The following is a 17,618-nucleotide window of genomic DNA, read 5'->3' as shown; positions in this document are numbered from 1 at the left end:
GGTCTTTAAAAAATTGTAAACACTTTTTAATATATATGACTTTTTTGACATTTTTCAAGTTTTGACCATTTTTTTTACATTTTTGATTATTTTTATCGTTTATAACATTTTAAGCACTTCTGACATATTATTTCCAATTTTTTTATTTTTTATTTTTTATGGCAACTTTAACATATTTTTTATATTTTTTATTTTCGATGGATAAAACATTTCATATTTTTGGAAATTTTTGATAATTTTGATTCTAAGTTTTGGCATTTTTTTTCTGATATTTCCAACATCTTCAACATTTATGACATTTTTTATATACCTATCTAAAAATATTGACATGTTTTTTACATATTTCATTGTTTCAGACAATTAAAACATATTTGACATTTCTGACATTCAAAGCATGTCTGTTTTGTTATGCTCATTGTTTTTACATGGTTATAAATTTTTTTCATGTCTAAAATTTTGTTTGCTGTTCTAATTATTTTCGAAAATTTTGACATATTTGTTGATATTGGACAATTCCGATAATTTTGACAAATTTGGATACCTAAACAATTTTGGGAATCTTAACAATTTTGGCTAATTTAAAATTTTGGAAAATTTGATCTGATATTTTTTACTTTCTATTCTAAAATTTTTCAATTATCTCTATTGTTTTGTTTTTATTAGTATTTAACATGTTTAATAAAGGTAGAAAACTGTTTTTTTTTGCTTTATTATGCAAACCTGCAAAAGTAGTTTACTTCCATAAACGGTTTTCCCTTCCACAGATTCCTCACACCTCATTAGGTTGCAATTCGTTGTAACACACATCCAAGCTTCTTTGTAACCATTTGCCGTGGAATTGAATTCCATTATTCAAATATCGGCAATTCGTTGGAGCGAAACTATCTGCCAACGACTAGAAATATACTTTTATAAACTGCTCCAAGTGTTGCTTTCACACCGACCGAGCAAAAGCAATCAACTAGCGGTCTGATCACCACTCGACCCGCGGTACCCGAGTAAAGTCCAAAAGTAAATCTTATGGAGGTGAAATTATACCGCGATGCATAATCAAATTGATATCCGCTTGAAGGGTTTTGAAATCATTCGTCGCAACATTTTTTTCTCCGATTTATTCAAGATCTAAATTTATTCTTTTCGTTATTCCACTTCACTCGGTCGAACGCCCAACCGAAACCAACTGGAGTCCTGACCCGGGCGCAAATATTGTTGGGAGAAAAATCATACCAAACAGTACTTTGCAAATAAAACCGACACTAATTACTGCTTCTCAGAGTACCCTCCTGCTTGCTGCCAGGAGAACCCCAACGACAACGATGGCAGAAATAGCGAGAAAATAAAAACAAAAAAAAAGAAATAAAGTTCGACCGACCGGTCTTTGCTGGTACAGCGCAAAGTGCTGTCGATGTCGGTAGGATTTTTCAATGTATGCACAGCTGGAAATAATCTTATTTGTAAGTTGAAAGCACCGATTTCAAGTAGGCAAAAAAAATACAAACCCTATAAAGGTGAAAATGGAGGCAGAATATTTATGAAATTGGAACCGAGAGACAAACCGGTTTTCGCTAAACTTTGTTCGAACTTACCGCGTACAGGGCGACCGAGTGCTCCATAAGGGCGCTGCAGCAGCCGAGAAAGGAGAAAATCATGACCAGCGCTCCGGCTCCGATCAGGATGTACACACCGATGTAGTACTGGTAGATGTCCAGCAGGGCAATCCATTCGTCGAAGCCCGGCTCGGCCCGGATGTAGATCGTGAAGGCAAACAGTCCCGCTCCGATGATCTGTAATCGTTGGGAAACAAAGAAACAGGAAAAAATAAAGTGAAAACAAGCACGGCATCGGTGGGCTGTTGGGAATTGTAAATGCGCTACGAGTGGTTCTTCGTTGCTTTTTTTCCCCTTCAGAACGGAACTGAACAGGCCAGTGTAATGAGAAAACAGGAAACAATTTGAATATTCTTCCTTCGTTGGTGGATTTATTTTTGCGTTACGTTAAGAGCATCCTCGGCTAGGGTTGCCTGGAAAACACACGGAAACGAAGTGATTTGTTGCCGAAACTAATGACGGAATGTGGAATGTATGCGACCGACAACCACGCGTTCCCACTGTTCACCCACCGCCGATGGAGACGCACGAGCATTGAATGCCGATCGATCAGCTTCACCCTACGGTTAGTGAAGTGCTTTAACTTTCTTTTTTTTTGCTTTTCTTTACCTCGCTAAGGAATCAACATAATAGACAATTTATCAGTTCTTTTTGTCGAGAATCGTATCTCAACAACGCCGTGTCCATCCGAAAGAAAGCATTAGTCTTCCTTACTGCTCTTGCTCCAACCCAGCGTGGTTGGCCACGGTCCCGTCCCCGGCACCGGCAGAAAGCCAACGATTCGCCTGCGCCAATCTGCCAACAACGATAAACGTGAATGTAAAACATTATGTAAATCAGCGTGAAGTGAGCATTTTCATGCTTTCAAACAAATGATGCACAATTTGGTTCGTTTCTTGCAATTTTACCTTTCCGTTGCCTGCGGCGGCGGGTCGCCCTTCCCAGCCTCCCCAGACAGTTCTTTGTTGGTTCAACTGGCAGGCGATGGCAAATGTGGCAATTGCATGCCGCACACCCGAAGGAGTACATTTACCTTCATCCATTTCCCTTCGCTGCAGAGGGAAAATACGACGTTTCATTGCGCACAGTGACCGCCGTGCAATGGAGAAAAGGGCCGTGAGACCGGGACATCCCTTTTGGAGGATAGCAATAAAAAGTCTTTTGAGACAAGAGAAAAGAATTGCACTGGGATTTTCCATTTAAGATATCACCCTAGATCTATGCATCCCCTAGATGGGGTTGAGGGCTGGGAAATTATACTCCTTTCGTTCACTTTCCGTATGTTTATAGTTCTACGCCAGCACGCGAAATGAAGGCTTCCACTTCGTCGTCGTCAGCAATCACGATTGCGTTTCTGGGACCGGGAAAAAATACTGTTGGTGCCTTTCTATAAAATTAGCGCTTCCTAAGCGCATTAGAAAAAATGGTTCTACGGTATTAAAGTTCCGCTGGAGGCATTAAGGAGAAAAAAAACACACTCGAGTTTTGAGTTCTATCTAATGCTGGCTAATGAAGGCCAATTAGTAAGGGTACAAACTTTCTCAAAAGACGGAGGATCCATTTGACACGGATTTCAAATTTCGACAAATAACCAGCGCCTGACGGATGGATCTCATTTAGTCGAACATTGCTACCATAAAATGAACCTTTACTTAATGATCCCAACTGGGCCCGGGGGTTCCCGTTTCGCCGTCGCAGCGTTACAGATGGGCTCATTTTTCATCACCTTCTCAGACACATTTTCTCGCGTGCCATTTCGCACCAACCATCACAAGCTTTCGTATTTTTGGGAAACGATGATTAAAACAAGTAACGAATTGACCTGTGAAGCCTACAGGAGAGTGCGGAAAGATGGACCACACCGTTTTGGCTTAGAGTATGGTTCCGTTTCCGTCGTCATCTTGCATGCCTTTCTCGTAGCGCTCGCAGAAAATCGTTTTGCTACCGTGAAACCAGTAGCTAAATGGTTTATGACACCCGGCTGGGTGGCCGAGAAAAGACTAATTGGGGTAACAGGCGTAACTCGATAGCATCACGGAAGGCCGCCGTTTCACTTTGGACGCGAAATGGGTAAAATTGCTGTTTCTGGTGTTGAAACTGGATAACCGTACCTGTGACCTGGTTTTCGATGTTTTTTAGAAACTCTCTACAGGTTGTTTTTATATCATTTTCTGATAAATTGCTGTCAGTATGTTACCCAAAAAGCAGAACAACCTCTATTTCCATACCATTTTTTCATTTCATGAAAAGGGTAGTTGTAGTTTTTCGAAATTTTGCTCAGGTAAAGTTAACTTCCAATTATATCAGAACGCCTTCGCAAATGTGTGGTTTTGATTCGAAAACCAAACATGAAAAAACAGTTTTAAAAGTTTTTTTCCAAATGTCCAGTCTGAATATCATGGCTCAACATAATCAGAGTAATATATATATACCTCAAATTCAGAAAAACAGAAAAATCCAATAAAACAGAAGAACTGAGCTTAAATTTACCTTACGTCAGGAAAAAGCTGAAAACTACAATCAAAAATTTATCTCAAATTTATATCAAAAATTTTTAAAACGTCTTAAAAAAGTAACGCATTTAAAAGTTTATGCTGAAAACATTCCTAAAACCCAGAAGCAGTGCTGATAAAAGTCATTTTCCCCAGCAAATTTTCACTTCCAATGATCGCAGCACTCTTTCAGAAACACTAGATTTTCGTCCTAGTAACGTGCTGTTATACTCAGATGAAATAGATCGCGCGCATCGTTTACGGTTACGGAATAAAATTTGACGACAAATCCAACCAAATGATCTACACTTCAAAGCGAAAAAGAAAAAAATAGTCCACTCAATCAAAATGAACCTCACCGAAACACTGTTTCACTGACACTGATGATCTTTGAGCTGCCTTGATAATCTTCGTTAACTGATAAACTGCTGTTGTCTTGCTTCCATCGCATGAAATATAATGAGGTGTTTTGACAGTTCACTTCCATGCGAAAAGCGGGAAAGGAGAACTCTGAAGGGATTGTAAAAAATAACGTTTATGGATGCTTTTTTTCACTTTCACTCAAGAGTGTCAACAAATATCAACCCTGCCCAGAAGACATTGAGAAGAAAATAATTCCAAATATACCTTTAAGTGACTGAAAAAAAGAAAAGAAGAAAGCATACATAAATTTTTAAACCTTTTCTAAACAATAATAAAATCTAAATTACTTTTGAAAACAGTTGAGACCAACTACGAAAATAAAAATAGAGCAATAAAATGTACATATTATTAACAAATTCGATTGTCATTTCCAAAATTTTCATGCAAAATATATCACGCAAAGAAAAAAATCCAAAACAAAGGATCTCGAACATATCAATAACTTTTAAAAAGAAAGATTACATGAAAATTACATGATCGAAATTCAGCCAAAATGCCTGAGCAACTTAAAACAGCGGGAAAGCCACAATAAAAATTAATTGCAAATTGAAAAGAAAACCGTTCGAATGAGCAAACCGAAAAAACAGCTGAAATATTGATCTTAAATTAGTATCTAAGAACCTTAAAAATCAACTACAAATCAGAAAAAAAACAATCTTAAGAAAGTTTTATTTAAACTGCATAAAAATTCTAATCAATGAAGCTTGAATGTTTAACTTTTTTCAAATAAAAAAGAAGAATTCTGAATTCAGTTCAAAGTGGCTGAAAATCGTCTCTGAAGACTAGAAGAAACCAGCAAAAGAAATAATGGTTTAAGTCACCAAAATTAGTGCTGCGAAATTAGTGCTGTGAAAATGCTTCTTAAGTAAAGAAGAAACAGAAAAAGAAAAAAAAATCATCTGAAAAAAATTCCTCAGAAAACTAAAATCATAAAATTATAAGGTAATTTTAACGAGAGGGAAAGACCAAAAAGAAGAAAGCTTCTAAATGAAAGAAAAGGGCGAAGCAGGAAGTGATTCCAAATTTAGCTATGGGTGTATCCATAGGTGGATGAGACTCAAGACAAAACTGATTCCAAATTGAGCTTAGTTTAAAGTGCCTCAAAGAGCTAAAACAAAGTTTATTACATTGGCGTACCCCTACCTCCCTCTAAGCTGTCCACGTGGAATGATCTTTAAGGATCACCGGTGGCAAACGTTTTTCATGTCATTAACGCTAGAAATATTTTAAAGTTGTAATGTACAACTACAAGTTCATTAAGCAGGCAATGTGTGCAGCATGAGAAGCGACCCAAGCAGCAGTTGAAACATAATAAAAAAATAAATTGTGATCATTTGTTGCACTAATGAAGTTCCGAGGTTTCAAGAAACATTTTTTGTTACTACGATGAAATTGTAAAGAAACAAGCAACAACTAAAGTTGCATCGCTGCTTCAAAAATCTTCACACCAACAACGTAATTCACGAGGTTGGATTTGTTGTTGAAACGTGTAAACGGCATTTGAAAATCTAACTTTCACTGAATAGGTCTAGTGGGTGGAGCATATAGGTTGCCAATGTGATGCTTGCGAGATACGAAAAACAAACACAAAAAAAAATACTTCTAAAAGTTGCTGTCATGCTCTGAAGCCATGTAACAGCAACTTCTGCTCGATCGTTCGCCTTATATTTGTTTTTGAGATGCGGTTATTTACTGCGTTGTAACTTTTAGGTACTTGGACTAAAAGTCGTCCAGAAAGTGTGGGTCTCTAAAACGAAATGTGATAAATTGCTTTGAATTTCATTATCACGCTGAGGTACTGATAAATTGAAGAAGCAAAATTAAAACTGGAAATGACCAGTAGCATGATAAGGGAAGCAATATTTAAAACTGAGCCATGAACTTGCAAGTGTTTCTACAGCAAATGACGTAAATAGTACAAACGAGAAAAATGAATAGAAATTATTAACTGGAGTTGAATCCTCAAATTTCTGGAAATAATCAAAGTTAATTCGTATACAGACAATCTCTTTCCATTCCGACCATTTGCCGTTGTACAATCTCACCACAACGCCATGAAGTTTCTATTGCGCCCTAGTTGCTGTTACGATGCATCTTCGTAGCTGAAATTTTACCATGCAGCATTTACCATGTTGTTATTAAATTTCATGCATTAGTTCATACACATTGCACATACATTCATTCTTGAAACTTGTGTTGAAACAACGAAAATGTTGCAATTGGCTCCACCTCCTGCGCTTTTTTGTCATTGTATAAGAAACTGAGATGTAACGGCAACTTGATTTCGCATAAGAATTTGTTGCTGTGATGCACAAAGTTCATAATCGAAACAAATTTTGCTGCTTGGGGAAACATAAGCGAACTGGAAATATGATACAGATTTGGAAAAATATACTGCATCCCGACGGGACTTACACAAACAGCACAGACTGATTTTGGTCTCGATCACACAGGTCTGTAAAAGTTATCAGTATCAGCTGACTCTTCTGTGTGTGATGAGACATTCCTTTCAGTCGTATAAATAACGCTAGAACAGCAGTGTGTGTAGTTAAAGATGACCAATAGAATAAGTCGGCAGTGGAATGTGATACGCATATAGATTACGAAACAGTACCACCGTCCTCCGTGGTTTAATTGGTCAAAACACCATGCCGAAGACAGGGAGATTGTGGGTTCAAGTCCCGTCGGGATGCGGTATATTCTTCCAAATCTATATTATATTTCCAGTTCGCTTATTTTTTGCTTCCTCTACTACACACATTGTCTGCTTAATGTTAACGGGTAAAAGCTGTTTTAAGAATAAAAATTTAGTTCGAAAATAAAGTACATTTATACCTTTCCCCTTTTGGAGGATGATGTAATGTAATGGTTAAAGTAACTTGTGTTTTCTACTGGAATTGATGCAGTAATGCAAGGGATTGATATTTCGGCTTGCAGTCTAATGAATTGCATTGATTTCTAATCACCGACGTTTCAGTCCTTCTATGGGACCATCATCAGGACCTACAATATATTTAATATTTTATGTACAAATTAACTAACATTAGGACAACATTACACCATACGACATTGTAAAACTACTCACTCGAAATGGTAATCAACAAGTTAAAGAGGTTGTGCGAACCTAAAAACGGTCGGGTCGTAAAGAATTCAAAGCCGTACATCCGAAGCGCAGATACAAATTAGTTCAAAAAACAAAGCAAAGCCTTAGTGCTACATTCCGATTCGGAACTCGACCTTCAGTTTATTTATACACAGACTTCGTAGCCAAAAGTTTTGTGTACAGGACAATTGGGGGGCTAGCGCTACGAGACTCAAACTCACGACGGCTGGCTTGTTATGCCAGCGTCGTACCTCGAGACCGTCTGAGAGATATACAAATCAGTTCATTATGGTGAAAAACTTATCTGTAAATTTCCCACTCGAACGGTTGGACTCTAGCCGAAAAAACCTGTATGTTATATAAATATACTGTGTAGACGAGTAGCGCTGATGCCATCAGTATCCGTATGTCGAATGACCGTATGAGGAGTGGTATATATGTGGCACATCTCCAATACCAACAGTGCCTGTGTTTTAAAACTGGTATCGACGATCGCTGAATTGTTTATATCGAACCGGTGTTGTTGGTCTTTAGCGTGCTCCAACAGGGCAGACTTCTCTCTGAGCTGCTGTATCAGCGGATCAGAGTATTCGTGACCGGTCGATAGGTGCTGATCGAGAGTGTTCACTAACGACTGGTGGCCCTACATCCCCGTTCGCAGCTCATTGTTGGTCATACTGATGTAGCATTCTTCTCAGTCAGTTCATGCAACTCGGTATACGGTATAAGATCTCACATAGACTTTTACCTGTGTGATCGTTGCTGCATGCGATTCCCACCGAAGGCATGTCCTTTTTTTGAATGCGTGTGTGAGGCCTGGTATATGCACCAACGATCGATAACAGTCTAGCTAGCTAGTTTCTGTTGTCTCTGGCGGGCAGCCGTGTCGAAAATTCTGTTGATAAGCTGCAGTGGATAGTTGTTAAGTAGTACCATTTTAGTAATCATCTGTTTCATCTCGTCCTCCGTGCGAAAGGTGCTCAATGTTCGAACCCGATAAATGAAATTGAAGACAACCCCAATTTTTTTGAGCCATTAGATGGAACGAGAAAAAATTTAGCATTCTGCCTGAGGCCTGATGAAAATTTGTTGATTACTGTTTCGAGTGAGTAGTTCTTCAATGTCGTAGTAGTTCTTCATGACTAAAAGTAATTTTGTCCTAATGTCACTCAATTTGTACATAAAACGTTAAATATATTGTAGGTCCTGATGATGGTCCCAAAGAAGGGCCGAAACGTCACTAATGAGCACATAGAAATCAGCGCAGATCATAATGTTTAAACTTGCACACGTATTTGGCTCAGCAAACTAAGTATTTTTCACAGATGGAAAATTTTTCAGACCCAGGAGTTTTTTATGTAAACGGGTGTATGGTTTTTGGCATGGTCATTCATTTTGGAGCATTCAAAGCATTGTATGTAGCTCAGAAACCGTTGGTTGTATGAAAAAATTGCTTGAGAGTAAGTTGTAGAGAATTATCAGTGCCTAGTGAAAAAATATACACCGTGAAGACAAAATTTTTTTGGCTGAAAGAAATTCAAAATTAATACTAAATTTTTCATTTTTCTTTTACCTTGTTTTTAAAAAAAAAGTTTATTAAGAGTGCATATTTTTTTCGGACAGACAAAACTACTATCTACATTTTTGCCGAAGACGTCACACCAATCAAACAAACCGTTTTGGCTCTAAAAATATTTGTGATTATCAATACGTTCCCAAAATAGCATATCTAAATAGCTTCCAAAAATGAGTCGTGACCCAAAAAATTAAGCCAATAGCACAAAATGGCACCTTTTGCCCATAGAAACATCTATGCAAAGTTTTGAACAAGTCTAAAATGACAATTGGACATTTTTTGTGGAACTCCTTATCTCTACTAACGGAAGAAAACGCCAAAAAATATCTTACATGAAACACTTGAATGTTCTCAACACGTGCTCGACATCTCTAATATAGCTGATGACACTAAAAGTAGAACAGCTGCAGAGTTTTTAATGCAGTCCACGAGACCATTATCGTGTCCACGAGACCATTATCATGACCTCCTCTCTTCATCCTAGACATGCGCGTATCCCTTTCTTTCTTCTTAGTTGTCCACGTGGATAGTGGGCGGCCCCTTTGAACATGTGTGAAAGGTTTTTAAGGTTCATGAGTGGCATACAAGTTACATGTCATCAACGCTAGAACTATCTTAAAGTGTTAATGTACTACACCTCTCTCCTTTTGGAGAATGATATAACGTAGTGTTTTTTTTATTCTCGCTTATTTTCCGTCGGTCTAGCTACGCCACTATTGTTGTGCCAATCACAGACGCCCGGGGAGGCGACTCCACTCAGGACCCTAACTTATGACCCGGTTTTTCGCTCCCATGCACTTTTAGTGTTCCTTATGGGTTCTTTAACAACTGTATAACTTTTCAGATCGATCGGTGAAATGCCCGATTTTTAAAGCTTCCATACGATTTTATATGGGAAAAACCACCTTTTCGAAACTTTTTACACAGAGATGTCCAGTTGGCTCCTAAAAATATATCAATACATGATATTTATAGAAAATTGTACTGGGAAAAACTTTTGAAGACCGCAGGCGCTGCTTTGCTTATGAAAAAAGATATTTACCCCAGACTGAATGAATATCTGACGAACGGCTCACCATTGAATTTTACTACCAATACTGCTGCAGCATGCTGCTGTTGCAAATTCAAGCATGTGATAAGAAACGATATCGCTTAAATTTATCTTGGAGGCTTCCCCGAAGATACTATGAGCAAAAATCACACTTTGAAAACTAATTCCACGAGAAATTATTTCTCATACTTAAGCAAGTTTGCAATAGCAGCATGCTGTAGCAGTGTTGCTAGAAAATTTCAATGGTGGCCGTCCGTCAGACATTCAATCAGTTAGGGGTGAATAGCTGTTTCTACAAGCATCGTAGCGCCTTACGGTCTTCAGAAGAATTTTTCCCAGGAAAATTTCCTACAAATATCATGTATTGGTATATTTTTAACAGCCAACTGGACATCTCTAAAGAATAAGTAGTGAAAAAGTAAATTTTCCCATATAAAATCGTATGAAAACTTTAAAAATCGGGCACAAATCGGGCGTTTCACCGATCGATCTGAAAAGTTACACAGTTGTTATGGGACCCATAAGGAACACAGAAAGTGCATGGGAGCTAACATTTATTTTTTGTCCCACCCTAATACGTATTTAGGCTTCGCAAACTTAGTATTTTCCACAGACGGAAACATTTTTTAGATCCAGTAGTTTTTTCCTAAAAGGGCGTGTGGATTTTGGCATGGTCAGTCATTTTGGGGCATTCAAAGAGTTGTAGCCTTTTTAAGTCTGAAAATGAGCTGCAGGGAAAAAAAATTTTTTTTGACTAAAATAAATTCAAATTTAACACTACATTTCAATTCACAAAAATTCAAGTTGGATTTTTTTCACTTATTTTTTAAAGAAACTTGAAGTTATAACGGAATTTCTAATAAAAAGGCCAGAATGGCTTAATGAAAATGAATTTTTTCATAGCAGGTTGAGGATTCAAAAATAAATTCTATTTCGATATTTTACAAAATATTTGAACTTCAATGATTTGAAACAATTCGAATTATCATTTCGAATCGAAACACTTAATTAATTTATGCATCCGCTTCCTAGCTGTTTTGAAATCAATTTGAGAAAGTAAAAAAAAACACACTAAATTGTTCATTAAATCAAAAAAAAAAAAGGATGAAGTTGTCCCTTCAAATTATTTGTTGTTGAATCTTGACATTATTCCAAATTAAAAAAAAAATCTCGGTAACTATTGGTCGATAATATTTTGTGACGAAATTTCAGTCAGGTTGAACCGAGATTTACGGAAAAAATGACTGCAAATTACTGAGATTTGGCAGTAAATGTTAAGTGTGTAGGTTAAATAATTTGAAGGACGGAGACAACTTCTCAATAATTAATCCGATCTCTTTGATGCTAAAAAATGAATTGTGTTACACCGATTGTGTATTTTGATAAATCTATGTTTGTTTTTGGAAAACTACAAATAACTTTAAGAAAACCGTCTAAAATTATCCATAACTAACAATAAAACTTCTCTAGAACGGATGCATGTGAGAAGTTAGTTGCCAATAACTTTATGATTTGAAATTACTAATAAAATCTTACTGTATCATGGAAATTAAAAAAACTTAACTTCTAAGATGTTATATTAAAAAACTGATAATGAAACTCCAATTTAGCGAACCGAAAGAAAATGGTTTGGCGCCCATCAATTTCTGTAATGACTCCTAAATTTCAAGAGAATACCATAACTGGGGTGGATGTGTGATTTTCGAAATATGGAATTCAGTAGCGACTCATACATATTTAAGGCTCTTCTATCTCTTAGAGGAAAAGAGAAAGTGGTCAAAATTATTATAAAAGCTTGGAAATCTCATAAAAAATGACATTGGACGGAAATTTGCGTAATAATGAGGGACAATAGTTGTGCAAAAATAAATAAAGTAGCGTGATACACACACAATCAGTGACAGAAAATAAACATCATAAATATAGTAAAAAATAAAACAATCTTAGCAATTCTTACGTGGTTCGCTGGACTTAGGCTTGTGTTGTTCTAATTAAGAAAAAATTAAACAAAACAAAATAGTCGACTATCTCTAATCGAGTTTTTTACTATTTGTTTTACACTACAGTAGGCCCAAATGTGCAAAAATGCTTGCAGAACATTGATAAATAGTAGATAAACAAATCGTGCCGTTGAAACTGATATGTTTTTAGCCAACCTACTGATACATTTATCCCCTTTTGTAGATTGGTGTAATAAGATGAAGTCATTCGTGGTGAACATTTCTCCAAAACGTTTTTACAAGTTCGGTATTTCTCATTCTTACGCAAGTTTGTAATAGCAGCATACTGTAGCAGTGTTGCTAGAAAAAATTAATGGTGAGGCGTTCGTCTGATATTCAATCAAATCGAAGGAAATAACTTTTTCTACTAGCATCGTACTGCCGTTCTACGCATATTTGTCCCATGTTTCAAACCATGCAAACGAGAAAAACGATGTTAAAGTTTTACAATACTTTTACGCATTGCTTCAATGTGACAAATGCAATTATGGGCTTCTTACCAGTTTTACCTTGCAATAGACTGTTTTCAATAAATTTATTTGAAGGTTTTTCGATTTAACACTCTTTTCCATAAAAATACCCAATGGGACAATAATGCCGAGAAATTTGCCTCTCAATATGTAATTTTTACGCATATCAGTCCCACCACGTGCATTCGATGTTTCCCAATATAAAGTCCTACTGGGGATACAAGGCTGTTTAACCTTTCACGAAAATGATCACGTTGATATTGTTGTCTTTATACGCAAGTGATGATAGTCGAGATGAAAGTTTAGTTATCATATTTGAACGTTGTTGGGCTTTCACCATTTTGGCTACATACAAAAGACAGTTCTTACAACTTTCAATTAGTATGAATCTCATGCGTTTATCTTTTTTTATGCTCGAAAAGGAAGAGCATTCAGATTACAAACCAGCGAACATGGCGCAGTTATCACTAACAAAGATATGAACGTACCGCATTTAAATAATCAAGCAAAGTGATTTTCGGTACCGAATTTCTGAAACCTGTAATGTACCAAACGTTGTTAGGAGAAGTCTTTAGTGCTCTGTAGCCCTTCCCAAGCTATAAATGTGGGAATTAGTAGTAGATCTAGGATCTAGTGGGACAAATATGTGTAGAAAATCACCGATGGGACAAACAGACTTGGTATAGTTTTCCAAGATTTTCGGAACAAACAATGTTATTTTCAAAAGTTTTTCAAAAATATACGTGAAAATAGACTCATTGGTGATCAAAAACGAAAATCGACCAAAAGTAACATGGGACAACTATGTGTAGAACGGCAGCGTAGCACCTAACAGTTTTCAGAAAGGTTTTTCCCAGGAAAATTACCTCCAATTATTTTGAGTTTTAGGGCAGCATTTATTTCGCTTTTGTCGATCAGTGTTATGGTTTCATTCCAAAATGTTCTCATATAGATAAACTTTGTACACCATTCAAACTGAGTAAATATATCATACTGATTAAATGTACATTTAATCAAATTTAAATATGATTAATTTTACCTGCTTTAGATTTTAATATTTAAATTTTTAAAAATTTAAATTTTAGATTTAAATTTTAATGATAAACCACTATTGGAGGTCATGTTAAAACGATCAATAAACGTGATAAAATGTTTTGAAGTGAGAAAGTGAGGGTAGATTGAAATGGGTGTTGTGATTGTGTATGACTCAAACCGATTTGAAAAAGCATCCTTGCTTCTTCATTCAATTTTTTCCAACGTTTTTTAATTTCAAGTCTCTTTGAAGTAACTCAAAGCTTGGATAGTATTAAAACGGCTTACTCGCTCTTACGACGACTAAAATAAGTAATTTAGAAGAAACCGGTTAATTTGCCGGACCTCGGTTACGCTAGGTAGAAAGAACTCCTAATGTTAAATAAACCGTTATCAAACCGTTACAAACCGTTTACACCAGCAGACTCAACGAATGATTTAATATGAATTGAAGAGCTAGGATTTCGTCATGAGACCTTTGTGCTTGACCTGAGGAGGCCAAGCAGAACCAAGTGTATTTGCACTACCCAAAGGCAAACACCCTGTACACCCTGGATGCCAGGAAGAACGCCTTGGAGAGCAAATACTGGCGGAGGGGTTGCTTGAAGGAGGATTTTTTTCCCGTTTCTCATGCTGAAGTTGATTTACGAACCCGAAGTCGTAAATGTTCCTCATTTTTCGCATCGCTGCTGGTGTACATTCTTCAATGTGTTTTATTACTTCGCAATCGACGAAATTATACAGTTTTCTAGAGTAAACAGTTTTGTTGACGTTCTGACTTTTATTATCGCGTACCTATCATAACTTATGCACTGCGTGGGAATGGTAATTACGGAAAGTGATGCATGCGTTTCTTCTCGTCTTCCTTCTATTCAGGGTGAGAGGAATTTTTACTTTGCATGAAATGACTATTTATTACACTGTGCAATAAGCGGAGCTATGTTTTTGATTCGATTTGACCTATAAAAATTATTATAAAAAGTCATGTCAGGTTAGAGTGATAAACATCTCTATACGGTTGCTGTCCAATGGCCAGCAGGTAGCCGCATTAACATTCCACTAAGAGCGGTGCGAGACACCCCGACGGAAGAAGCATTGCTCTACAACATCTACAAGACATTTCCTCGACAGATAAATTACCGCCCATTTTCCCAGTCCGGACACGACTGCCACGCTAGTGACTTCGAGACGGACACTCGAACAGGAAAACCGAACGCCAATAATCCGCAATAAAGCACCCAACCTCGTTTTGTGCTGGCTTCCGCGTTGTGTAGCCGCGTAGCATCTCCATCTCCATATGTATTCGTCGATATTCTAGCCATCCGGCGGCGGCGACGGCGGCATTCGATATGTCAAGAATTGCGACAGGAGCAATATGTACGAGCTCTACCTGCCTGGCACGGCATGGTGCCGGGTGTAGCGCACCTGACCAGCACACAAGACCACTGCACCACCTGAGGAAAGTCGAGCAAACTTAATATGCGTGTGTTACCTCACAGCTTCATTCGCCCGTCGGATCTGGCAACTTTCACCGTCTGTGGGCGGGTGGGGCGATTAAAACAGAGAAGTCATATAACCCTGACAAGTTAACGAGGAAGCTAATAATAGACCTCACAGAAGACCTTCACAGCTATCAGTAGATATTTTTGTAAAGTTACATATTTACGAACGATTGAGTTGCCGTTTGATCGTCTTTTTGACGCAATATTTTCGCCACCAAGTAAGTGCTGCTGGTGTATTTCACACAGAGTGACACCGTTGCGAAGCCTACAACTTCATTTCTCATTCTCACGCAAGGTACGTCGCTGCCATCCTGGCCTGTTCTGGTCTAACATCGACAAAGGAGTGTGCAAGCCATATAAATTGCCACGGAATGATGCGGAGAAGGATACACCGCCGGTTGCATGTAGGGAGGAAGGGATATTTGGTATACGGATAGCTAGCAGACTCTGAGTAAGTGGGTTCCATTACGGTGGAGCATTTTTTTCCTGTCTACACGCTACTAAAGCCGATTTCATACGTGGCGCACAGTAATACGAGCATGAGTAAGACGAATAGCCGATAGTATCATCACGCGGTTTCCCAGGAGCACTGATGCGCTATCGGAAAATGTTCTGGCTGGGAATAAATTTCCGACTTTCGGGTGTGGGCCCGCCCCGAAGCGAGGAGGTCTCCGCACTCCGGAGTGACGCGCACGGTGACAACGGGCATTGCGGCAAGTGCGATTGATGCCCTGCCAGGGTTCTGATGGAAGAGTTGGGATTCGACGGCTGATAATGAACGCTGTGGGAAAAAGTAATCTGCTTTCCACGGGGATTTCGTACGCTCAATTTCGGCAGCCGGCAGTAGTCGGCGCGCATTCCTTGCGATGGTGGTGATAAACGGGGGAAAAATCGTTTCGCATTACCGCAGATGGATGGATAGATGGAGCAGATATTGTGTGCGTGGTTGATACGAGCCAGGAAATTTGCATTCCCACTGGGGACTGACTAATAATAGGAGCGTTCGAATTGTATGGTACGACCATTAACATTAACTAATTTTCCTTCAGAGATATTCAGCGATATTGATCGTGGCCGATTTATTACGGAATGGAAGTAATTTTCTTAAATGTATTTTTAAGTTCATTCTAGTAATTTTTCATTACCGAAAATTGTATGAAATAAATGCTTCGTTACATATAATCGAAGGTAAAGCGAGTTGAAAGGGACGCAGTTTTGAACTCAAAACCATGGCCCGCGATTTAATCTCTAATGCGATTTAGATTTTAATCTGGAAAATTGCATAATTGTAATCTAGATGTACTTTTTCAAACAGATAGAGCTGATATCTCAAATTTGAAAAGCGATTTCATAAAGCAAACAAAAGGCAAACAATATTGATTCGTTCGTCATTAAATGAAGCACTGATGATGGTTGTATGTAGCAACCGAAATACGTATCTGCGGACGATATAAGAGGGTAATTGATCTTTTGTAGTAAAATTAAATGGAAAATAACCTCTTCTCAATATGCATTTGGTCACAAATATTTTATTCAGTATACGTTTTTTGGTCATAATAAATCGATGATGTGTGGACTAGCGATAATTTAATTTTAGCACAATCACTAAGCGTTGAAAAAACTAATAATGTTGCAAAAATAACTGCAAAATAAGACCCGAAAATCTTGACACAATTTGTGTACAATGACACATATAAACTGACTGGAAAACATCCAAATGCTGAAAATGATGAAAAACATCAAAATACAAAAACCTAAATTGAAACAAAAATTTAGTATAATACAAACAATAACTTAAAAAAAAACAATTGAATTGCATAAAATATGTTACATAAATTTTTTTTTGTATTTTAAAAGTAACGTACAAATACAGCAGAACAAAATTTCTAACGAAAGCAACGTTACTTCTTTGAGGTTCTTATCAGTTCTTCAAGACCTTTCGTTAGATGTCCAGGAGGAGTAAAAACAGTTTGAAGTGTGTCACTTCTCTTGAAGGGGTAATATTCACCAAATGCTCAAAAAACAAGGCTTTTTTCATGATTTTTTGAAAGGACATTTAAGATGTAAGGTATGTGAATAATTTATCATTGGATTAAGCAACTCTTGCAGAGTAGGAAAAAAATTTATTGCTATTTTTGTTATAAAATGGCGGCTGTGCAGCGATTGCCGTGAACCGCTTTTATTAAGTTCTTCCACGGCGAGCAGTAGAAGTCGTGCCCAACTCCACCTATCACCAAAACAAAAAAATTCTCATTACCTACATAAGTGTCGCTAGTGAAGTACACAATCGCTTAAATCGTGTGTAGGGTAGAGCGGGGCTAGTTGGTCATTTTTGGTCAAAATGTTCTGTAACTTTTTGTAG

General features: G+C 37.5%; 1 protein-coding gene across 1 annotated transcript in view; it reads right to left on the bottom strand.

Moving 5' to 3' along the window:
• The window catches only part of LOC129724601 (tetraspanin-2A), a 137,129-nt gene that overhangs the window by 73,066 nt on the left and 46,445 nt on the right, over positions 1-17,618 (bottom strand). Inside the window, exon 2 of the mRNA XM_055679604.1 lies at positions 1,587-1,784. Within this exon, the coding sequence (XP_055535579.1) occupies positions 1,587-1,784 (198 nt within the window). The remainder of the gene's footprint in view (positions 1-1,586; positions 1,785-17,618) is intronic.

The sequence above is a fragment of the Wyeomyia smithii genome, chromosome 2 (genome assembly GCF_029784165.1).
Source record: "Wyeomyia smithii strain HCP4-BCI-WySm-NY-G18 chromosome 2, ASM2978416v1, whole genome shotgun sequence".
Lineage (NCBI taxonomy): Eukaryota > Metazoa > Arthropoda > Insecta > Diptera > Culicidae > Wyeomyia > Wyeomyia smithii.
The sequence above is the reverse complement of the archived record's forward strand: the minus strand, read 5'-3'. Positions and strand labels throughout refer to the sequence as shown.